Source organism: Stenella coeruleoalba, assembly GCF_951394435.1.
Source record: "Stenella coeruleoalba genome assembly, chromosome: 13".
In the NCBI taxonomy this organism is placed as follows: Eukaryota; Metazoa; Chordata; class Mammalia; order Artiodactyla; family Delphinidae; genus Stenella; species Stenella coeruleoalba.
In genome coordinates, this window is record NC_137159.1 from 30,508,590 (window position 1) to 30,533,975 (window position 25,386).

The 25,386-nt window shown below is 43.3% G+C and overlaps 2 protein-coding genes across 2 annotated transcripts in view; one reads left to right on the forward strand and one right to left on the reverse strand.

The window, feature by feature from the left end:
* Positions 1-25,386, forward strand: part of ADD2 (adducin 2) — a gene marked incomplete at its 3' end in the record, with an annotated part of 104,913 nt that overhangs the window by 18,653 nt on the left and 60,874 nt on the right. The window lies entirely within an intron of this gene.
* Positions 20,779-22,160, reverse strand: LOC307196442 (kelch domain-containing protein 10-like; the record flags this gene model as incomplete). Its single annotated transcript, XM_079941359.1, is given in 3 exon segments — positions 20,779-21,000; positions 21,005-21,791; positions 21,793-22,160. Coding segments are annotated over 3 exon segments (1,209 nt in total). The 5' UTR covers positions 21,993-22,160.

The window sequence follows — 25,386 nt, forward strand, 5'->3', positions numbered from 1 at the left end:
TGAATGGGGATTAGTGCTTTTATAAAATAGACCTCAGAGAGACTCTCGAGAGTTCTCTTGCCTCTTCTCCCATATGAGGGCACAGCAAGAAGACAGCTCTCTATGAACCAGGACATGGACCTTCATCAGACACTGAATCTGCCGGTGATGTGATCTTGGACGTCCCAGCTTCCAGAACTGTGAGGAATAAATTTCTGTTGTCTACAAGCCACTCAATCTAGGGTATTTTGTTATAGCAGCCCAAGTAGACTAAGACAATGCCATACATTTATACTTAAATGTATTTGAATCTAGTTATCATGACAACGCTATAAGGTAGATGGGATTATTAACCTCATTTTTTGAGTGAGAAAAACTTATAACTAGGTAACCCTACATAGACCTGCAGTTTATGACTTTAAAAAACTTAATTCATTATTTTGGCTTATTTTTCTCCTTTGTTGTCAATGTAAGAGTCAATAGTGCTGTTGATATAATTACATAATTAGGGAGACAGTGTCTTATTTTAAGGTGTCTGTGTCCTTGGTAAGCACAAATCACATTGCAAATGTCCACAGGCAAATGTCCAAAGTGTGTGTGTTACAGAATTTATAGTCTCTTTGGCTTCCTCAAACCATTTTTGACAAGGCCTATTTGCATTTAAAACATTTTTGTCTGATAATTACAATATCATGATGTACCTTACAAAGACATTGTATCTTGTGTGTCCTTGTGAAAAGCAGGGATCCTTTCATTTCTCATGACATCGCTGTATTTTCTGTAACCTGTGGGATACATTGAGAAAATGACCTTCAGCCTCCAAGATGTATTCTTTTCCTAAACTTTCTGTGCGTTGTTCAGTCTTGAGAGTATTGTGCTCTGTGTTGGTTATCACACTCACAATGTATGATGAAAAGTGGCTGGGGTTCAGGAAAAAACAAAGTACATGGTCAAGTGGATGGAAGGTAGTTCAGTGAAGAAAGTCTGAAGGATCTTGGGTTGTTTAGATTGGGAAAGAGCAGGTGAAGTCTCTATTTTGCTCTGTTGTTTATTTTAAAGGAAATCTTTAGTAAACTTGTTCATAAAGTAACAACATATTTTGTAACGTGAATAATTCATTTCGTAAGAGTGAATTTCTTTTAAGGGTAGGAAAGGAAGACCCACATTCATTACCTAGCAATTTCTATTACACCTTTCTCTAAAGAATCAATATGCCAAGGCAAACATTACCCCAAACATAAAATTGCATTCCTTTCTCTAGTTCAGTTCAAAGAAATATCCTAGGAAGCAAGATTCTTATATACAAATGAACTCATCTGTCTATGTTTCTGAGTAACGTGTCAGATGTCACATACATGAAACGTTGCCGCCGGAATTCCAGCCTGTCGAGGTGGAAAGGCCGTAGAGATCTTCCAGTCCACCCTTCCCGCCTCCCCCCACCCCACCCCACCCCTAGTCATAGGTTCAGGCAAATGGAGCTGAGAAAAGACAAGGCACTGACCCAGGGTGTTGGCGTCCGTAATAACTGCAAATCCGGGTTCCTGACAAGCTGCCCTTCAGGGCATTTCTTTCTAAATGTCACCTTCTCCCTTTTTTTTTTTTTACCTTCTCCCTTTTTTAATGGCAGAGTTTTCAAGAGGTTATTTGATTTCAAGGAAAAGAGACAGGAAGAATATAAATTCCTTTCAAGAATCTAAAATACGGTAGAGGAGATGGGTGGGGCTGAGGCAGGCTGTCTAGAGTCTAGGCCTCCATCTACCCTTAATTCTCAGCCCTGGATACAGGGGGAAAATTACAGCTATTTAAGCTTTGTTATAATGTTACAAAGTATATTAGTTTCTTAGGGCTGCTTTAACAAAAATACTACAAACTGGGTGCCTTAAAACAACAGAAATGTATTCTTTCATAGTTCTGGAGGGTGACGTCTGAAATCAAGGTGTCCGCAGGGCCGTGCTCCCTCTGAAGGCTGTAAGGGAAGAAGCCTTCCTTGCTTCTTACTGCTGACTGTTGGTGGTCCACAGTGCCTGGCGTTCCTTGGCTTTTGCAGCTGCATCACTCCCATATCCGCCTCCACTGTCACATAGCCTTCTCCTCTGTGTCTGTGTGTCCCTTGTGCCTCTCTGTCCAAATCTCCTTTTCCTTATAACAACCCTGCCGCTGGATTCAGGGCCCATCCTAACCCCTATGACTTTGTCTTAACTTTCTGCAAATACCCAATTTCTAAATAAGGTCACCGTCACAGTATGTTGGGGAGGCACTCACTATTCAACCCAGCAAGCAAAGTTATGAAGATTTTATGTTTTAACTTTCGCTAAGAATTTATACTTGTATGCCCTACAAAGACATGTTGTTTCCTTAGCCCTGGAGGGAGGGTGGGGGGAGAGAAGTGGGAGGAAGAAGGCGCCTTGGACACTGTTTCCCAAAGTATATCTGGTAGAGCACTATTCTCAGGGAATGTAACATGAAACAAAATTTTCCATGGTCAAGAGCGTTTGGGGGACCCTGTATTTTATCCTCCTCACAAAGCATCACCAGGCATCTAGGATATAAATGGTTGGGAAAAGTCCTGTTACAAGGACCTGGGTTTACCCTGCCAATTCCAAAGTTTATTGGACAGGGAATTCTTTGTCTGTGTTAACACGCTATATTGATTAAGTATTGCCTCCAACCTCATGAAATAGAAAACCAACTGCAGTTAGCTTAGTTCAATAGGGGTTTATTTCCCTCACTTAGAAAGTTCAGAGTTCGGCAGCCCAGGGTTGGCTCAGTGGCTCACGATGTCATCAACATGCCAGGCTCCTTCTGTCTCTCTGCTCTGCCATGCTTCGTAGGTGGTGTTCTTCCTCTTGAAAGTTTGCAGACCAGCTACTCCGTTTCCAATCTCCCGACTATTGATGTTCCATCAGATGTTACAGAAAAACCCGCATGAACTTTTTGGTCAACCGAATAGCTTCTAGACAGAGAGAAGGAGGAGGAAGTGCTGAGGGAGAAGGGATAGCATTTCTATCAGGAACTTACACTTGCCCAGAAATTCCCTGCTGACTTCTGCTTACACATTATTGACTAGGACTGTATCAAGTGGTTGCTTCTAGCTTCAGGGAAGGCTGAGAAATGGGGTTTGAGGGGGCACACTGTACCTTGGATAAAATCGAAGTTCTGTTAGTAAGAAAGAAGGGGTGATATTGCATGGGCAGCTGGCAGTGACTGCCACACACACAATTTCCCATGGCATTAGTGACCAGGAGATCGCCCTTCTTAAACATTTGTCCCCACTGTCCTTCACAAGAGAATGCTTCCTATAGAATTTCAGGTTTTTCGCATCAGCCTTCAGGTTTAGTCCTGCCAAACATTTTCACTTAGAACATCTCAAGCAGCTTAAGAGTGCCCGTACTTGCATGGCTCCGTGCCACACGAAGTACCTTTTAAATTATTTAATGGCTTGATGTGTATTTGCACTCCTAAACTAATTTCAATTTCTTGCATGTGCTCTAATGGATTTTGGACCTTCCCTCTCTAACAACCTGAAATCCCTTAAATATATAGCTGCCACATTTAAAGTAATACACTTGGAATGCACTGCCGAAGTATCGCCAGTTCTTCGGGCCAACATTTAAAGTAGCAAAAAGATAGAGGCTTTCACTTTCTTAGGGGCAATAGATGCTGCCTTGTGGCCCAGGAAACCTCGTCAATGGCAAAGGTCTTCAGTGATCACCACTGTGGCCACACGTTCTAATCACCAGGAGAGCTACAGCACATGCCTCCAATTCCGGGTAGGGCCTACAATGACGAGCCTCCTGTAGGAGAAGGAGGCTTCTCCTTTACTTTGTGCAGTCAGGGAGAGCACAGGCAGGGGGAAGGAGGCGTTACTGCAGCGTAACCTAGCTTAGCCTGACGAATACAGCAAACAGTAATGTCAAAGATACAGAGACAAACAACAGATTCCAAAAGAGGCTTCTTTTTGATCTCTGCGTCAATTTGTGACATTTCTAACCTTACCTCTGTGGATGAGTGAGGAGGAGGAAAGGACCCACATGATAAGGCAATCGGGTCATCAAACCTGAGCACAGGAATGTGCCTCACAAGTGAGGGCCTAGTGGCCTGGGGGGAAAAGCAATCATACAGGTTATGCTATTTTCCGTTTTCTGCTATGAATACAAGCTGTCTCCTCCGTTCTGGGTGGAGGCAACCAATCTGGGATGTCAAAACACCTGTTTTTCCTATCAGCAAGAACATGTCACGATTTTTTAAACTCATAAAAATTTTATGCCATTATGAATTCCTAAGAAAGCACAGGTCACAGTGGCCTCATATCCAGTGTGATATGAAGGCAGAGGCTGAAAGGAGCAAATGCCCTTATACTATTTTGGTGGTTGATCTAGTGTACAAAACAATTGAATTTCAACTTGTAATGCCCCTGAGTGCAAAGGAAACAATGTTTTTGTCCTTGAGTAATGTTTCAGAAAGGTCAGTCAGTCTGAAATTGTAAGTGGTTCCAAGCCACCGACCCATAAAGAGATACTATCCCTGGAACATAAAACGTGTGTAGAAGGTATAAAGAAAAGGGTAATGTAGCAGAAGACAGAATGAATTTCTCTTGCTTGAGTGATTGTGCTGTGGCATGATAGGAGAGCACGTGGCATGATGGGAGAACATGGCATGATGGGAGAGCACGTGGCATGATGGGAGAGCACATGCCATAGAGCTCTAGATTGTAATCTTGAGGTTTGGATTCCTTGTCTGAATCTACTTTTGAATTCTTCATTCCTGGACCATTTGCTATGCCTTTGCTGCATCTTAGCACTTGGCCCAGCGCCTCATTTGGTCTTTAAAACCTATGAGTAGAAGACACAGACCTACTAGAGAATGGACTTGAGGATATGGGGAGGGGGAAGGGTAAGCTGTGACAAAGCGAGAGAGTAGCATGGACGTATATACACTACCAAACATAAAGTAGATAGCTAGTGGGAAGCAGCCGCATAGCACAGGGAGATCAGCTCTGTGGTTTGTGACCACCTAGAGGGGTGGGATAGGGAGGATAGGAGGGAGGGAGACGCAAGAGGGAGGAGATATGGGGATATATGTATATGTATAACTGATTCACTTTGTTATAAAGCAGAAACTAACACACCATTGTAAAGCAAGTATACTCCAATAAAGATGTAAAAAAAAAAAAAAACTATGAGTAAATTCATCAGGAAAGCACTGATGCCCAAGTACATCCACCCAAAAACATATGTCTCATCAAAAATATTTGGCTCATTTGGGGAGATCAGCTTGGTGGTTTGTGACCACCTAGAGGGGTGGAATAGGGAGGGTGGGAGGGAGGGAGACGCAAGAGAGAAGAGATACGGGAACATATGTATATGTATAACTGATTCACTTTGTTATAAAGCAGAAACTAACACACCATTGTAAAGCAATTATACTCCAGTAAAGATGTTAAGAAATAAAATAAAATAAACTATCAGTATTCTATATTTAAAAAAATTAAAAAAAAATTGGCTCAGATGCTAATCCAGAAGCCGCAGGCTGTGCTCAGTGGTGGGAAGCCCAGCCAGGGGGCAGTTGCTGTCTTGCAGGTGGGTGTGGATGAGACCTGGAACTCTGGGATTGCAGGCCAGGGGGGCTCAGTGGGTATTCGCAGGCTGGTAAACTACTAAATAAAGACTTGACCCCAGGAATTTTGACTCCCAGGCCAGTGATTTCTCATCTCACCCCCATCTGGGGGGTGGCAGAGTAAGAATGCCTGAATTAGAATCCTGATTGTCCCCACTTACTAGCAGTGTGACCTTGGACACATCTCTTCACTTCTCTTGCTCAGTTTCCTCATCTTCGTGGCACCTACTTCATGTAGGTTATTGTGAGGATTAAAAGTATGATTGCCTGGAGTGAGTGCCTGGCCCCCACGTACTGTTCCCTAAGTGTTAGCAGCTCTATTACCACTAATCCTTTTCATATTTGCATCATCTTTAAGGCTCTAGAATGCGAAGGGAGCTGAGTTAGTATGCTAGGTACTGAAATTGAAGAGAGTCCTCAGAGAGACTTACCGTGATGAGTAATTCCACTCCCCACTGATGATGCGGGAAGGGCTTGGAGAAGAGCCCTGTTCATTCTGCTCGAGAGATCAGAGAAAACTTCACAAGGGGTTGACATTTGAACTGGGCCTCAGAATGCAAGTAGAATACTCCTGTTGGATTAGATTCCTTCTTGGAAGAATCCTTTTAAGCACAAAAGCTATTTTTTATTTACTGGGTGCTATTTTATAAGTGAGAATCAGAGTTGCAGACTCCCCAGCTCATTATTATTTGAGTTGTGTCAAGGGGATACTTATTATTCACAACTTCCCCCCCCCCACCCAATTTACAAAACCTATAGGTTTTAAAAATAGATTTGTTTCACGGTGAATTTAGGTTAAAATAGTCCTTGTTTTGGCCATAGTCTACGTGGAGAGATATCTGTATAATATACCCAGTTAATCTGTCTCTCTAACTATCAGCTATAGGGCTGCATTCATTTTATCTCCTCTTCGCAGGGTCTTTTGTTGTCCTTGGATACCCACCTGACATATGTCCCTGAGTATACACTCAGCAACCGATTAATCATAAAAATGATGACATTACTTGGAGCAATTGACATTATAGAAAAGCATCTGCTGTCTTTCTCAAGAGGGAGGGGTAGGCAATCTCCGGTTCGGCACAGACAGCTGCTCTCCCTGGGTGGGAAGCAGGGGTCTGGCTGTAGAGGGGGATCTGATCTCCAGCACATGGCACTTCCCTGCTTTGTGCTGGGATGTTAGAAACACCGTACTAACCTCGGAGATGGGGCCTGTGCCACTGGAGGAGACCAGTCGCCCTTACATCTAGGTATCATTTCCATACTCCTGAGGGCTCCTCCCATGGTGGCAATCTGCTCTGTCTCTGGTCTGTATTGTGTGGCACCGTCTGGAAAAGGGGTGTGGGAATAATAAAGAAAACAAAACAAAACCTATAGCAAGGATGGGGTAGGGGCACTTTACAGTTCACTTGAAATCTTAGGTTCAGTTCCATTCAGATCCAAGGCTTGAAAGAAGAGAACCAGAGGGCACGTCTAGGTCACCACCACATCCTGTTTGATTTTTTAATCTCCTAAACAATCCCAAATGCATGTACTTTTCTCCATCTCCCCCATGCTCTGGTCCAGTCTCCATCATCCCCATCCTGTTTAAAACGCATTAGTGCTTCCTGTTATTCTTAGAAAAAAGGCAAAACTCCTCTCTGCTCCCATCTCATAGCACTTGCTCCCTTGCCCACTCAGTCCAGCTTCAGCCACACCGGAGTTCTTTCTGCTGTTTACACTCACCAAGTGCTTTCCAGCCTCAGGGCCTTTGCACTAGCTGTTCCCTCTGCCTGAACTGCCCTTTCACAGGGTCTTCCTTGGCTAGTTACTTCTTGTCATTTATAACTCAACCTAAGTATTGCCTCTTCCGAGAGCATTCTCTCTCTCAGTTTATATGCATTTACATACATAATATACATACATATATTTACATCTGTACACACACATAATTTTTTAAAACTATTTGAGAGTGAACTGCAAACATAATGCTTCCCATCTACCTCTAAGTACTTCAGTGTGTGTTTCCTAAAAACAAAGACACTCTCTTATATAACCAAATACAATTATTAAAACCAGAGAATTCACATTGGTACAATCCTATTATTGAATCTAGAATCTTAAACTTCTGCCATTGTTCCACTAATATTCTCTTAGAGCAAAAATAAAACAATTTTTTTCCTGGTCCAATATTCCATCCAGGATCATTTCTCTTTGGGATGCTTCAGCCTGGAATAGTTCCACAGTCTTCCTTTATCTTTATCGTAACCTTGACATTTTTTAAGGATCCAGGCCAGTTCTTTCCCTGCATGCTCTTCAGTTTGGATCTGTCAGATGTGTTCTCATGATGAGGTTCAGACTGTGCATTCTTGGCAGGACTAGCAGTGAGCTGGTGCTGTGTTCTCTGAGCATCCTCTCAGGTGGTTCACACTGCCAGTCTTCTCTATTGTAACGTTACTATTCATCTCTTGTAATTATGAAGTACCTTATGGGGATGCACTCTGACACTGTATAAGCATCCTGTTTGTCATCATCGTTTTGCCCAATAGATTAGCATACAGTGATGCTTCTTGCTTGAAACAATTATTACCATGTTGGTTTCCAAATGGTGAATACACCAACCTCTTTTTTTTTTTTTTTTTTGCGATACGCGGGCCTCTCACTGTTGTGGCCTCTCCCGTTGAGGAGCACAGGCTCCGGACACGCAGGCTCAGCGGCCATGGCTCACGGGCCCAGCCACTCCGCAGCATGTGGGATCTTCCCAGACCGGGGCACGAACCCGTGTCCCCTGCATCGGCAGGCGGACTCTTAACCACTGCGCCACCAGGGAAGCCCCAACCTTTTTTTTGTTTGTTTGTTTAGAGCCCATTTTCCTATCTTTTTCAAAATTTTTATTGTGATTAAATACAAATAACATACCGTCTTAATCATTTTTAGGTGTACAGTTCAGTGATTGCCCTCTTTTAATTCTCTTCATTGCTCTTATCACTCTTGAGGGTTTTTTTTTTATTTTTTTTTTATTTTTTGCGGTACGCGGGCCTCTCACTGTTGTGGCCTCTCCCGTTGCAGAGCACAGGCTCTGGACGCGCAGGCTCAGCGGCCGTGGCTCACGGGCCCATCCGCTCCGCGGCATGTGGGATCTTCCCGGACCGGGGCACGAACCCGTGTCCCCTGCATCGGCAGGCGGACTCTCAACCACTGCGCCACCAGGGAAGCCCTCACTCTGAGTTTTTAAAATTTATTTTATTGAAGTATGGTTGATTTACAATGTTGTGTTAATTTCTGCTGTACAACAAAGTGATTCAGTTATATATATATATATAAATAAATATACATATATACACATTCTTTTTCATATTCTTTTCCATTATGGTTTATCAGAGCATATTGAATATAGTTCCCTGTGCTATACAGTAGGACCTGTCGTTTATCTATTCTGTATACACTGGTTTGCATCTGCTAATCCCAAACTCCCAATCCATCCCTCGCCAATGCCCTGCTCTGAGTTTTAAATAAGGTGTTATTTATTATCTATCTAGGATGTAAACTCCATGAAAACAGGATCCTTACTTGTCCTATAAACTAGTACATCTCCCCTCGTACCTGGAACACTGTTCTGACACCTAGAAGGCTCTCAGTAAATATTGATTCATGAATGACCGATTGTAAATGGCTGAATGGAGAAATATGACCCAGCAGCATTTGGCTCCCACGTGTCACCCCCTCTGGCCTCTCCAGGCTCCTCGGCTCTGCTCTCACATTAGCTTTCCTTTGATTCCTCATACTGGCCGTGCTCTGGTCCACCACAGGGCCTTTGTACGTGCTAATGCCGCAGCCTGGAATACTTTCTCCTCCCTGCTTCATTGTTGACTCTTATTCTTCCCTACAATGTCAGCACAAATGTCACTTTCTTAGAGATGCTGTCCCTGACCTGCCTGACCTGCTGTAGTAGGAGGCCAAATTCGCTAATGACAGGGATTCGCAGCACAGCGTGCCCCTCCTACACAGCAGCTGTCATGGGTGCAGGTACAGTTGTTTCTGTGGTTACAGGTCAGTGCTTGTTTCCTGCACCAACCTCCACCTTCCATGCTTGCCAGGATGTTGCCTGGTTTTGCTCACCATTCTACCTTCTACACGGCATTTGCTGAATGCTTATTTCCTCAGCTGAATCACGCAACATCTAACAACAGCGTTCGTCCCTTTTCTGCAAGAGTGTTCCATTTGGATGGAGTTGATTGAATGAGCAACTCGGCCAATTGAAATCTTCAGTGTTTGGTAGAAAATTCTTGTCAGTGTTCTTTTAATACTGTGAAATGTTCAACAGTGCTATTAAATTATTCCTTAGCCTTTACTTCTGTCAGATACTTACTCAGAGTTTTTAAATAGTCAAATGCATTTTGTTTGGAATGTTCAGTCCAAACGCTTTGATTTTCAATGCTGAATGATTTGTAAGCATGTAATATTTGTAAGCATGTAATATTGTAAGCATGTAATAAATTTGTAAGCATGTAATATTTGTAAGCATGACCCTAAATTGCCAAATGAAGCTCATTTGATTTGTTAAAAATACCAACATGATCTGCAAGCTGGGGTAGTCTTGTTATGTTTCAGAGGAATCTGGCTAAGTTTCTTATCAGAAAAATACACTCAGAATAATTTCTTCCTACATGTGAAATGTTTAAACCACCTCTTTGCCTTAAACTTTGTTATGAAAAACCAATATGCTGGAATTCACTCCCCAAGGTATTATGAGTAATTCTGAGAAGGGAATATTTAAAGACAATGTCTTCATTTTCTTGGCAAATTAAAACCTTGGTTTGAAAGACATTGCCACCTTCTTAATAGCTTGTGCTTGTCTTTGCTGTGCACAGAGATGGCTTGAAATAAGCTACAGCCACAGCTTCCAGGAGGCCTTACTTCTGGGTTTTTAAAACCAGGTTCTTAAAAAAATAAGCCTGACAAATCTTCCTGAATTTTACAAACTTATTTGCAATTTTACACACTTATTGAGAAGAAAAAACATTTCTTCTCTTCTTGTATCAATGTTAAGTTCACTGTTGTGGCCTCTCCCGTTGCGGAGCACAGGCTCCGGACGTGCAGGCTCAGTGGCCATGGCTCACGGGCCCAGCCGCTCCGCGGCATGTGGGATCTTCCTGGACCGGGGCACGAACCCATGTCCCCTGCATCAGCAGGCGGACTCTCAACCACTGCGCCACCAGGGAAGCCTGTCAATGTTAAGTTTTGAAGTGTGTATCCTCTCATAAATTACCTGGGTGATTGTAATGTACAAAGCAGCAGCATAAAGATAACCACAAGTTACCACCGTCAATGACACTGAACATTTTCTGTAGAGCAGAGATGCCTCATGTTCCCATGTATCTCATGGTAATCCAACTCCCAGAGAGACAGGGTAAAAATACAGCCACATTATGCTTTGCACGTACCCTTTTATGAGTCACACATACAATGTACATATTATACAATTGTACATACACATACAGACACATTACTGTGTTGGGCGATACATACAAAACCTTGCTCTCTTTTTATGGGTAATTATTTCACTTCATCTAAAAGAGACAATATGTATATATATAAATATTAGAAGTTAGAGAAGAACACCCAAAACTTAGTTTTGTCCAGTCAAGGGCTGGCTCCAAGCAGGTATAACTGAGCTGCTTGCGGCGTTTCGTTCAGCCCAGTGCATGCATCCACTGGTGACGTACCTGATGGCACATTTGCATGTGAGCAGACATGAATGGGCTCTACGTTCCAAAAAATTACCGACTCAGAAATAGAATTTTCCTACTCAAGGACATGTTTTAGGCAGTTCTCAAATCTGCAGAAGGAACAGAAGTCATGGAGAAGAAGAATTAACCCAAGATATTGGTAGTCTCAGACGTCCTTAAATTAGGAATATTAAAATGCATGGCTCATTATAGATTTTCAAATAGTTAGAGAAGGTGGAATCAAATGCCTGTAGAGCCCCTGTTGCATTTCTTTAGAATCTTCAGGGTTCTCAGAACACAGTTTGAAAACTTCTAAACCAGATCAACATCCTCATTTTATTGCTGATTAGAGGGATGTGAAAACTTGATCAATTGATTTGCCTGCAAGCCCATCGCTGGGTGGGGTGTGTGGTGGAGGAGCTGAGATTATGATCCTGCCCTCCTGACTTTAGGGTGGTTAGGACTGGTCTGAAGTGAGAGAGGGAGAGGCAGAGAGAAAGAAGAGAAAAGAGGAGAGGAGGAGAGGAGGAGAGGAGACGAGAACGAACCAGTTAATGTCAAAGGCGGACAATAAATAGTGATTACCTAGTTAGAGCTGCAAATGATGTTTACTACTTAGATTTTTAAAAAGAGCCATAATTGGGCTTTCCTGGTGGCGCAGTGGTTGAGAGTCCGCCTGCCGATGCAGGGGACGCGGGTTCGTGCCCCGGTCCGGGAAGATCCCCCATTCCGCAGAGCGGCTGGGCCTGTGAGCCATGGCCGTTGAGCCTGCATGCCTGGAGCCCGTGCTCTGCAGTGGGAGAGGCCACAGCAGTGAGAGGCCCGTGTACCACCAAAAAAAAAAAAAAATAGCCTTAATTTTTTAAAAAGCATTTTTAGGTTCACAGCAAAATTGAGCAGAAGGTACAGAGATTTTCCTATTTACTCCCTGCCCCACATACATAGCCTCCCCCCTTGTCAACATGCCCAACCAGCATGGTACATTTGTGACAAGCCATGAACCTACACTGACACATCATTAGCACCCAAAGCCCGGAGTTTACACTGAGGCTGAGTTTTACTAGTTAGATTTTAAGTAAATGTTCAGGTTGGAGGACGGGCTTCCCCCAGCCCTGGAAAGAGAGGTAGGGCCCAGATTGTCACCACCCACAAAGGTGTGGCACATCCCTATTGTCCCACAAGCTGGGGGCAGGTTGTTCCCCTGTGGGCCGCGGCTCCCTCCCACTTCTCCAATAACTAGTGGCACTTCGTACGCCAGTCCTAGCGTGAGGCGGCTGTCCTGATCCGAGGCAGGGCGACACACCATGAACCAGTCGCGAACATGGATCTGTTCCTTCCCTCCTGGACAACTGCCAAGCCAGAACTGGATCGTTTTCTGTGTTGAGAATTGTGCTTCTTATAGGCTTATTATGCCTGAGGCTTGTGGAACCTATGACTTTCCCTAGAAGTTGCCTGATTAAACACTAACATCTAATGCAAGTAAGCAGCCATTTTCTAAAATAGGGCCGTTGCTGAGTAACAGCACATATTCTTCCCTTCCTCCTATTACTGCTCCCACCCCGCACTGGCTGGGCTGGCTTCGCTTGCAGATAACCTCCTCCTGCGCCCTTTTCTTCCTCCTCCAGCCCTGATAGATTTTTGTATAAATTAATTTTATTTCTTTTTGGCTGCATTGGGTCTTTGTTGCATTGCATGGGCTTCTCATTGCGGTGGCTTCTCTTGTTGCGAAGCAGGGGCTCTAGGCACATGGGCTCAGTAGTTGTGGCTCACGGGCTCTAGAGCGCAGGCTCAGTAGTTGTGGCACGTGGGCTTAGTTGCTCCGCGGCATGTGGGATCTTCCCAGACCAGGGCTCGAACCCGTGTCCCCTACATTGGCAGGCAGATTCTTAACTACTGTGCCACCAGGGAAGCCCAGCCCTCATAGATTTTTGTTTTCTGTCTCTATACGGATACATTCTCTTTCCCAGTTTTACATATTTGCTGTTTCTCTCCTTTATTGAGTTGCTAAGAATGCGTCTATTTATTTATAACCAGCTCTTGGATTAATCAGTTTTGTTTCATTAATTTTTATTATCTTATTTAATTCCTTTCCTCTTTCCTTCGGTTTATTCTGTTTTTCTAACCTTTAAAGCTGAATGCTTAGCTATTTTATCTTCATTCTTGTTAATGGAAGTATTAAGGCTATGAGTTTGTTTCCAAATATGGCTCTGGCTACAGCTCCTAATTGTCAATATATCATGTCCTCTGTCATTTTCTAAATAATATGCGATTGCATATTATACGCGAGGTTAATAATATGCGAGGTTAGACTTCCTCTCTGAACAAACGTTATTTTGGGGAGAGTTTTAAGATTTCTAGTTGGCAGTTTTTTGTTGTTAAAATTTATTAGCTGGTTTTAATGTTTTGTGGTCAGAGAATATGTCTTTCTCAGTATTTAAGGTTTACTGGAAGTTCCTTTGTATCCTAATTTGTAATGAATTTTGATAAATGTTCCATTAAGGTATAATACAAATGTCTCTAAGACCTCCTGCCTGTTTTTAATATGCAATTTACCTTTTCTTTTAATATGCAATCAAAATGGCTCAAGCCCCTATTCTACAAACTGTGGGAAGGCCTGTGCCTTTCCCAGATTCCCCAAGACTTTTCGCGTGGAGGGGTGAGCATTTCTTGGTCTACCTCTTACTCCATGCTTTTGGTGCTTCTGACCATGACCTTACCCGGCAGGCTGTTGGTCATGACAGGCCCATTACACTGCAGTATCAAGTCACGCCATGATCTCAGTGGCTGAACACAACAGAGATTTCTCTCTTGCTCCTGCTGTATGTCCACCGGATTTTGGTGGGGAGACCTGTCCCGTGTCTTCCTTACTCAGAGACTTAAGCTGGTGGAGTTGTCACCATTTGGAAATTGCCGGTAGCTGCAGCAGGAAGAAGGGTTCTAAAATGCTTCTTTCCAGATGAACACCTGTCCATATTTCATTGACCACAAAAGGACACGTGGCAAGACCAAACTGGAAGAGAGTGGGGAACTACCATCCTCGCCTATACCTGAAAGTAGAGAGGAAACAGATACCGGTGAGCATCACACTTGAGAGCTTGCCTTCCAGAGGAGCTGCCTTCTTTGTTAATACATTTGCTCTCACCAAACCTGTCCTTTCTCCTTTATTCTCCCAAAGCACCACTAACCCAAGGCTCTTCTGCATGTCAGACTTTTAATCAAAGGGTGAGGCAGACAGAAGGCATTCATAGTATAGGGCTGGAAACAACTTTTACATTGAATGTCAGACATCAGTGATTCTCGAAACGGGAATTTTTCACTGTCTGCTTCTGTCTACAGGCCTCTGTTTTTCGCTGGGTTCTGTTCCAGTGCCCCTGCCTGTTCCTGCATCTCTCATCTTTCCCCATTTGTTGTTGTGCGATAATTACTTCCTCTGTAGGGCAATTTATCCCCTTGTCTCACCATCTTTTTCCACATCAAGGCTGGGGAGGGTTGGCAAATAAAAGGAAACACTTCTTTCCTTTACTAACTGCACTTCTGACACCAAATGTCTGACATTTTTTCCCCCACACTGACCAATTCTCCAACACTAGCTGGTGTCCCGTAATTCAATTCAATTCTGGCACTATTTACCTGGAGTAAGATCCTACAAGTTAAGGGCATGGTCCCGTGAGGTTGCCCCCATTTCAGATACCAATTGCAAGTCCAGGCCTTTGCAACTTCTGACTGACTGGCTGTAAACCAGGGGTTCCCACAACCCCCTCCTTGGGTTCAATAATTTGCTAGAACAGCTCACAGAACTTGGGGAATCACTTACTTACATCCACCAGTTTATTATATAATAAAGGATATAATAAAGAATAAAGTTGAACAGCCAGATGAGAGGTACTTGGTGAGGTCTGGAAGGGTCTCAAGTGTGAAAGCATCTGTCTCTGTGGAGTTGGGGGGCACCACCCTCCCAGCACATGGGTGCGTTCATGCTCTCCAGACCCTGTGCTTTAGGGACTTTTGTGGAGGTTTCATCACATAGGTATGATTGATTGATTCTTATCTCAACCTCCAGCTCTTCTCCCCACCCCAGAAGATAAAGGGTGGGGCTGAAAGTTCCAAGATTCTACTCATAGCTTGGTCTTTCTGGTGACCATCCCCCAACCAGGAGCCTACCAACAGTTACCTCATCAGAACAAAAGATGCTTCTATAATCTAGGAACTTCCAAGGGATTTAGGAACTCTGTGTAAGATGCGTCTATCACCCCCTCACTTAGGAAATTACAGGAGTTTTAGGAGCTCTGGGACAAAGACCAAATATTAGAACAAAAGTCACTCCTAGCACCCCTATTATGGAAATTTACAAGGGTTTTAGGCACTCCAGGTTGGAACTGGAAGCACTGACTAGTATATATATTTCTTATTACTTCACAGCAAGGGAGGCAGGAGCTCACTTTTCATTTTTTAAGGGTCCCATCAAAAAATTTCCTAGGCCAAAAAACAAGACAAAACAACCCACCCCCTCCACTATCTCCCTGAATAAATGATGCTTTTCTTAGAATAAAGAAAAGCTCTGCTGAAATGTTTGTTTTAACTGGTATTTTATTCTGCTCTAGATGCTTGCAGTGAAATTCTTTTTTATAATGTTACCTTCAGTATACACCTTGCTATCTAAATCTATTGGGTTCCTGAGTTTGTACTGTGAGGACGTGGGTAGTGAGGGATTCTCTTAAATTTAATTAATCAACCTGTTCAGGTTCCTTACCTCCTTGCCCATTTTTTTAGCCTCTTTAATTTGTCATGACTGAGAAGCATATTAATGTCATCCATCATTATTGGGATCCTGTTATTTTCTCAACAATTCTCAATAGATTTTGCTTTATATCTACAGTCCAATACTATGTTAGGTGATGCATAATAGTTAAATATGATATTTTCATTGTGGGAATTACTCTTTTCAAATATAAAATAATCTTTATATCATCTAGAGTTTTTTACCTTGAATTTTATTGTTTTTGATATAAATATTGTAACTCATAGACTGTTTACATTTATTTCTCCCTGGTGCATAATTATCCAGCTAATTACCTTTTTTTTTTTTGTGGTATGCAGGCCTCTCACATTTAGAATACAAAGGAGGCATCAGAAACACACTGACTTTCTCTAAAGCCACTTCCTTGTACACAGAGTCTGAGCAGGGACAGCGCCAGACATCTCCCTGTAAAGGCACCTGCCAATGAGGATTTTACTGGAAGAACTAGGCAAGAAAGGGAAACCTCACTCACATGCAGTCTCTGAGGCGAGCCTGGGCTTAGCTCTTGGTACAGGGTATGCTTAGGCCACACACGATGCTTGCCTTACTTTAAAACTATTTGCCACAGTCCTGTTAAATAGTGTGGAAGTCCTTTTGCACTCTGGTGTGCATGCCGTATGTTCAGGACAGCTTTTCCCACCTTATCTGGTTTCCTACAAGCAGGTAGGAAATATAGTGAATTTACCCTAAAATGTCCGATCTGTATTTATGTATCTTGTCAGTGTTTTGCTGTTGGTTTTCTAAAACAATCTGATCAATAAATCTTATGCAGATCTAAAAAAAAGGAAAAAAGATATGTATTTGATGAAGTCATACAACATGACTAAAAGTAATTAGCTGGCTGGGCTTCCCTGGTGGCGCAGTGGTTGAGAGTCCACCTGCCGATGCAGGGGATGCGGGTTCGTGCCCCGGTCCGGGACGATCCCACATGCCGCAGAGCGGCTGGGCCCGTGAGCCATGGCCGCTGAGCCTGCGCAAAGAGCCAAAGAAATGTATCCAAATGATGGGATTTCCTCTGCATCATACACAGCTTTTTTCTTCCAATATGTGCTAAGAGTTCTTTGGTGGTTATAGGAGAGACAGCTTAGAACTCAGGGCAGGAGACTATGCCACAGCAGAAGAGTGAAGAGTGACATCTAAACTCACCATTAACCGCTGTCATCAGGTTGACTGCCTACAGCTAACTGGGCTGCTTATATGTTTGCTGGTTTCTAACCCCTCTGTGATTCCTGCTTTTCAATTTCTAACTACACGTTAGCCCCACTCCATTGAAAAGGAGGTGCTGTGGGAAAGGGTAGGGAGAAGGAAGAACTATAAATGAATCAATTGTTTGATAGATAAGTTAAAACACTGATTATCTATGGATTTCAATTAACTCTGCTTTACTCTGGGTAACGAAAGGTCACTGTTAATACACTTTTGCTTAGAAATGTTAATGTTTATTATTATATTTTTAAATCTAGCTATGTAATGGACATGAATAGCTTAGAGCACATTTTTACATCATGTCACCAGGGCCCTGAAAAAAGATTTGCCAGTAGCAAGGGTTTCAGTTTGGCCCCTGAACAGTTAAAATTTCAATCTATTCTGTACTGGTTTATAGATTTTCCGGAATATGGAAAATACTTTATTAAATGAAGAAAGCATCATTTTTCTTCATTTAATAAAGTATTACTTTCACAGATAAATTAGTATACACGTGGGAGAACTGATAGTATTAAATATTAGGTTTTAATTCTCCATTTAGAAAACTCCTTACAGGTAGACTTCCTTGTTCCTAGGCAAAGAAACGTAAGGTATGCCAACATGAGATAGTACAAAGATGACTGGGGAAAAGTCTCAATTTTAACAAACCCAAGAAACAATAAATCTCTAAGAGTTGGAGTCCAGCTTTACCAAGAGTTGGCCTAAGCCAGCCAATCACATCTCAAAGTTTTGGTATAATTTGACTCACAAGTAACGAGCTGGCTTCCCCAAGACAGATACAAACTAGTAGTCTACCTGCTTTATAGTCACACCTTCTATATAACCTGTATATATCCATACGTGTTTCTGTATATTGCACTTAAACTTACAGGACTGCAGTAAGATGGCTGGGAGTACCTCAAAGAGGCAGAGGAGCAGCAGGCATAAACTTTCCTGAATCGAGTAACAGTATTGGGAATTCAGAGTGCTGGTTTTGGATATACTAAAAGGCCTGGTGACTCCCTATATAAAACTCTAGTCGTCTACATTTAAGTCATCATATACACAGTCTCACTTGGCATCCAGAACGTGTGCGCATGTGTGGTTCTATAGCCCTCAGAGCTGATCATACGACATCATTTTCACAGTGTCATATTAAAAGAAGACACTTTAGACCAAGGATGTGTACTTTTATGAAAACGTTACACACAAGGTCTTGGAGGTCAGGCCTCCAAAGTCTACCTCAAAGAAGACCGCCTTCAGAAGGTTTTAAAAAGGATGCTAGCAAGTGTGGATTGAACCGGTCTCTCTTTCAGATCTCTGGGGTCGTAGAACTAGAGACCTGCTTATATCCCAAGGACTATGGAAGGATAAGCACAGAGGCTGAGCATTCAGTCTTTGGTCCCTATCAATCCAGGACACAGATCCTTTTGCCACCCAGGGGAGTGTGACTTGTTTAATTATGGATAGTTTCCCCCAAAACTTCCAGAGACTAGATGGGAGTCACGCACAGCAAAGCTTTGTTTTGAACTAATGGAGCTGCTCAGACTGACTTGCTCTGGAGACAGCTCCTCATTGGAACAACCTAGCAGTGGGTGGTAAGACGTTACAGGCCTGACTGGTCATGGCAAGAGGAGGATGGGCCTCTAGAGGACTTGCTCCTTTTCCTGCCTCTCCCTTAGCCCCTCACTCCCCCAAAAGGACCCAAACTCACAGATGAAAGGTTGTTACAAGACCTTGCAGAACACAGGCTCTGCGAAATCAACCCCACATGGACGGGAGGTTATAATAAGCCTTGGAAGTTAGGAGTCCAAGTCTAGAGGCCACATTTTTCTCTTCCCCAGAACTGAACACTAGACGGTAACTTTTTAGCCATAACTCAAGGGTGATTTTAAATCCACACATGAGCCTAAGAGATTCCCTTCTGGGACAAAGGAAAAAGAAGAATAATTTTAAAAGCTAAGCGAAAAAGAGGCACTTAAAGCAAAAACATGTCCCTAGCCTCCCATCTGAGTCTCCTGTTATAATGTAACCAACGGAATGATCAGCACTGTGCCCTCCTGCACACCCTTAGCACCTTTCATACACCGAAGGACTTCCAGCTGCTATGTCTCAGTGACCACTCTAGCAGCCTGATGACAAAGCAAGTGAACATTTAGGTCATTTCTTTTTTAGAATTAAAATACAACACAAAACAAACCAGAACGAAAATTTCCCACCAAAGTGGATGACCCTCAGTTGCATTCCCTCCTCATGCTAGTTTTTAAAATGATACTTAGTTCATCGGGAAGAATGACCTGTGGCTTTTCCCCAAGACCTTTTTCCAGTTACTAGGCAATTACTCACAGCACCATGCACATTCAAGCAGACAGAAAACGAGGCAAAAAGCTGAGAGAAATATCAAGGGCCAATTGGCTTTCTAGAGATAAAACCCATTGCCTGAGAATATGGCAGGCGCACGGCCCAGAGTGAGAAAAGAAACAGTTCTGAAAGGAAATGGCCAAGATGACAGTCAAAGCTCACAGCCCAGAGCAGAAGCCCTCCCTGCCCTGCTCTACTCTGGCTTCTCACGAACTTACATTTATGTCCCACAGCATTTATGCCACACGCTTGGGGTCTGCAATTCCCCACAATGAAGTCACAAAGATACTTGAAACCATTAATAAGCGTAGGAGAATTCCAAAACTGCCCAGAACGAAGAACTTTGACCACCATAAATTTCTTGATTTGACATGTTGTTGGTGCCATAATTTCTAAGGGCAACGACAAACAGCACAGCTACAACACACAGTAAAGTCTTTAGACAAGTCAACTCTAACCACTGCTGGCACCATAAGGATGAGAAAAGAAATCACTAATCAAGAGCTGCTGAGCTGCTTAACTTTTCTCCAAAGTCAAAGGATCGGTTTGGGTACCTAGGCAGCAAGGTGTCAACCACCGCTGCCATTAGATGCAGCTACTCAATGAGATGTACCTTTGAAAACAGGAAGTTAAACATCTAGCTTTCCCTATAATCTGCAAGTCTCAAGGTTAGCCTTCTTGTTCTATTCCCCCAAACTTCTTGTTGTTGTTGCTGGATTTAATTTTTTAAATTTTATTTTTATTGATGATGTTGCTGTAATTGATAGAGCACTGCCTGAAAGGGTCATATGTTTATAGAGTTCCTTTAAATTTTTCTTTATCTTATCTTGATTCATCCCATTATTAAGGTACTTTCAGACTTGCCCTCAACTCCATCTAGGAAGAGGGAGTATGTGAGTACGTGAGTCTGTGTGTGTGTATTGGGGCAGAAGGGAGAGAAACAAAGAAAAAAGCACAAGGGAAAGTGAGATTCCATCAATTTAAAACAATGTACAGAAAGGCATCTGATGTATTTTCTGAATAAGGCCTTGATCAGGGTAACCAATCCTCTCTGTAGCACATTCTACACTGCCCATAAATAAAGGAGTCTCTTTAAATTAACATTTCCAGTATCAATGAACAGTCCAGAAATCCTCATTTCAAGCGCTCGATGAGTCCCTGTGTGAGTCCAAGGTGCAGAAGCTGTGTCCGGGAGAGGTTTGCTAGGCTGGGGGAGGCTGCAAGCAGCTTCTCCCACGCCAGTTCCAGCAGGCTAGGAACCACCAGCCAGACCTTAAACAACGACCCCGTCCGTTTATTTGTGTGGATATTCACCACTCCTCCATGAACGTACGTGCAACCAGCTGGTGTAACAGCTGCAACGAAAATAAACTGGCTCTGGCATGGTAGCTGGGAGCTTTACCCATTGAAAAGTCTGCAGATTCAGCTTCCAGATATCTCCCAGGATCACTTCATTATAGCCCCCGCAAATAAGCACATCATTTTTTATCTGAACACAACTGTGACATTTTCGGGCTGCAGGAAAGCTTATTTTTTCATGGGGTTTTGTTGCAATTTCCTCCCATGCATTCATTTCAAGGTTGTATGCATGAATCTTGTTTAAGGAATAAGCTGTCCAAGAAGTACCGCCTCCCAAGATGTAAATCCTCTGCCCATCATGTGTAATTTCATGTCTGTATCTCTCTTCTGGTGGATCACAGGATAGGTTGTTTGGTTTCAGTTGTGTCCACTCTCTGGTACTGAGATCTAATTTGTGCAGGTCTGTGCTGTAAACATAGCCAGTTGTCCCTCCAAAGCCATAAGGGGAGCCATTGATGATAGTCATGTCCTGTTCATATATACGACTGGGTTTCTTCCCCGGACAGCTGAGTAAAGCCCATCTCTTATACTTCACGTTACAGACATGGACGTCATTGCCATTGCTCTCACCAAATGGGACGCCTGTTCCTCCAAACACTAACAGGTTGTTTCCATGCAGCACGAGTGACATAGATGCCAATGCTCGGGGCATGTAGCCATCTGTGCCCATCTGATGCCATACTCTTGTAGCAAAATGATACCTCCAAAGTTCCCTGAAGAGAGGATAGTCTTCATGATCTGGCCCTCCTGATTCATCATAACCTGGGTTGTAACCTCCAAACACATAGATTGGTATTAGCTGCCACACAACGATGTCCGCCTCGTGCTGGTGGAGGTCTGTGGCCTGGCGGGTGCGACCGCCCGGAGAGTTGCACGAAGCGGTTGAGCTGGCCGGCTCCCCGACCCCCGCTGCCCCCAATGCCCCCGCCGGCCCCGCTGTCTCCGCCGCCACCGCCGCCTGCGGAGCCTCCTCCCCTCCGGCAGTTCATGATCTGCTAACGACTGCTGCAACCCGGTAGCGGCAGCCCGTGGCCCGGCGGCCCTAGCTGAGCCTCCTTCCTGGGTTCCTCAAGAGACCCCACATAATTTTTTTTTTTTTTTGCGTTACGCGGGCCTCTCACTGTTGTGGCCTCTCCCGTTGCGGAGCACAGGCTCCGGACGCGCAGGCTCAGCGGCCGTGGCTCACGGGCCCAGCCGCTCCACGGCATGTGGGATCTTCCCGGACCGGGGCACGAACCCGTGTCCCCTGCATCGGCAGGCGGACCCTCAACCACTGCGCCACCAGGGAAGCCCCCCACATAACTTTTTATGAGTAGTCTAGAGGTGGATTTTTTTTGACATTCCCACACCTATCCTGTCATAACCACTTTACATTAGTGTCTTCAAATCTCTGGGCGCAACATAGCATGGGAATCCATGTCTGTCCTGGCCTTGTTGCATGACTGACACTGCAAACCTGGTACAGATGTAGCATGAGAGATGCTCACAGGGGTGATATGTGTGTGAAATGGCTCTGGCCACTGGAGGAGCACCTTCCACATCATAGTGGGAAGTTTGCTAAATTTTCTGGAGAGTATAGACCCTGAGGGGAGGCATTTAGTTGGGGAGGAATAAGGCCTCACCTTCCACCTAATGAGCTTTCTGTCCTGCAGGTGAGAAAGACAAGTGCCCATATCAGTCACTCTTTGTGCCTCTCTTCAATCTCACAGATCTTGTGACAAGTAAATATTGATCCATTGGTTTAGCTCTAGTCTAATTGTCAGCCTTCATTTTTGGAGTTCTTATAAGTTATCATCTGATTTTGTATGTGAGTTGACATTGGTTTTTAGTGAAAAGTTGGGGGAGGGTGAGTTATGGACCACTAGCCAGATACCATCCTAAAGTGGAATTTCTTCAAATATTTGTAATCATTTAAAAAACCCTGGTCTTCCCTTACTGGATAAGTCTCACAAATGGTGTTAATTTAGAAAGTAAATAAGTAAAGGAGCTGTAGAAACAATTGGAGGCCTTGTAGGATCCTGGACTCTGGAATCAGATGAATGCAGGTCCAGTGTTCAGTTCTGCCGCTTCTTAGCTGTGTGTTCCCGGGCAACTCACTTAAACTCTCTGGGCCTCAGTTTCCTTTTCTGTAAAATGGGGATAATAATTTTCACCCTAAAGAGTGGTAGTGAAAATCAGAGGCGATCTGTGGTGCGTTTGCCAGAACGTGCTCTCTTTTGGCCTCACATGGATTTGAGGAGCTGAATCACAATCGCAAGAATTCTTAGGGAGATGGAATCAGAGCAGGGGAACTTGGATGAATTCAATGTTTCCAAACAGTATGAAGCCTGAAGTATCCTTTTTATGATAGGGGTGGTCTCTCTCCTGAATTGTACTTTGTGAGCATCCCCGATGGACTAATGATTCTGCCTCCCTCCAAGTTGATATTATTTAAGTATTCATTTAACTTTTATATAAAGGAGGAGTGAGGAGAAATAAATTCTCCTCATGTCCCAAATAAAGAAAACACTCATAAGATTTTCTGAACTGGGCAGCTTCTCAAAAGGCATATGAAAAGTTCTAGAAGTTATATAATAAGCTAAATAGCTTATCTCAGTACAGAGCCCTCCATCCTGTCTTTAATTTAGAAATTTCAGCTGAATGTGGTGACAGACTTCAGGGGACTGTCATGCTTCTACCATGAGAGCTGGAGGGGCATTTTACAAAAATACTTAAAAATTGTGGGTCAGCACAGTCAAGGAGCTGCCCTAAGTCTTCTGTCTGCTCCAGGGGAGCAGAATCAGTTTACGTTTCACCATAATGTGAGGAGTCAAGTACGGAAATCCTAGTTAACTGGTGCTGTTTCTAGGAACACCTGGTTAAAACTGGCACTGTATCTCTACATATATGACAATAGTGATACTGTAATGCTGCTTGGTGATGGGTGCTCCAGGTGTGTGCCCAGCTGGCCCACCTTCAATCCAACTACTGCCCCATGTGACACTCTCCTTGATACCTTCATGCCTGTCCTATGTTCCTTCCTCCTGACATAGTCTTTCTTGGGTGATGGGACAGAAATCATCACCATCTGACTGTTCTCAGCCTTTCTGCTCCCCTGGCAGCTGAAGAAGACACTGGTTTCATGCACACAGCTTCTTCCCTTGCCATCTTGTACCGTCCTGAGGAGGGAAGGCATGACTGGTCAGGCAGACACATTTGAATAAGTTAGCTGCTTTTGTATGCCATGGTGCAAGGGTCATCTTTATTAGATCTGCCATAGGCCTGTTCTTCTGGCTTCTGTGATGACGAGTGGGGAACAGAGGCAGGTGTCTCACTGTAGCTTCCCTATGCTGACAAGAATCAGTACCATCACCATCACTGTTCAGAACAATAAAGCAATTGCAATACTTGGGGCAGTCGGATAAAGCACCGCTAGAAATGAAAACCCAACTAATACTCTGAGCTCTAGGGATAGAAATGATAAAATTCTTCTTATAATCACCTCAAAATTGTGAACATTTTGGGTAGGGAATTTCACAAGATCTAGAGTAAGAATTCATTCATTCATGAAAACTCAGCAGACCCTCATCAGTCCTAGTCTGTGCAAGCTGTCCTTCCAGGGCTGTGGAGGATGGAGAGATGGGTCAGAAATGGATCCCTCAAGGATCTTGGTTTAAAAAGGCAGATAAACCGTGTATCCAGAAGGTATAGTTCAAGGTGGAGGCTGCTCACTTCCTTTTTCTAAAATTGAAGTATAGTTGGTTTATAACGTTGTGTTAGTTTCTGGTGTACAGCAAAGTGATTCAGTTATATATATTATATATCTATATATATATAGATATTATATAATATATATATATTCTTTTTCATATTCTTTTCCATTGTGGTTTATCACAGGATATTGAATGTATTGATAGTTGCCTGTGCCATACAATAGAACCTTGTAGTTTATCCGTTCTATATATAATAGTTTGCATCTGCTAGCTCCAAACTCCCAATCCATCCCTCCCCGCCCCACAACCACAAGTCTGTTGTCTCTGTCTGTGAGTCTGTTTCTGTTTCATAGATAGGTTCATTTGTGTCATATTTTAGATTCCACATATAAGTGATATCATATGTTATTTGTCTTTCTCTTTCTGACTTACTTCACTCAGTATGATAATCTCTAGGTCCATCCATGTAGCTGCAAGTGGCATTATTTCATTCTTTTTATGGCTGAGTAATATTCCATTGTGTGTGTGTGTGTATATATATATATATATATATATATATATATATATATATATATGTGTGTGTGTGTGTGTGTATACACACACACACACACACACACACACACACACCACACCTTCTTTATCCATTCAGCTGTTGATAGACACTTAAGTTGCTTCCATGTCTTGGCTATTA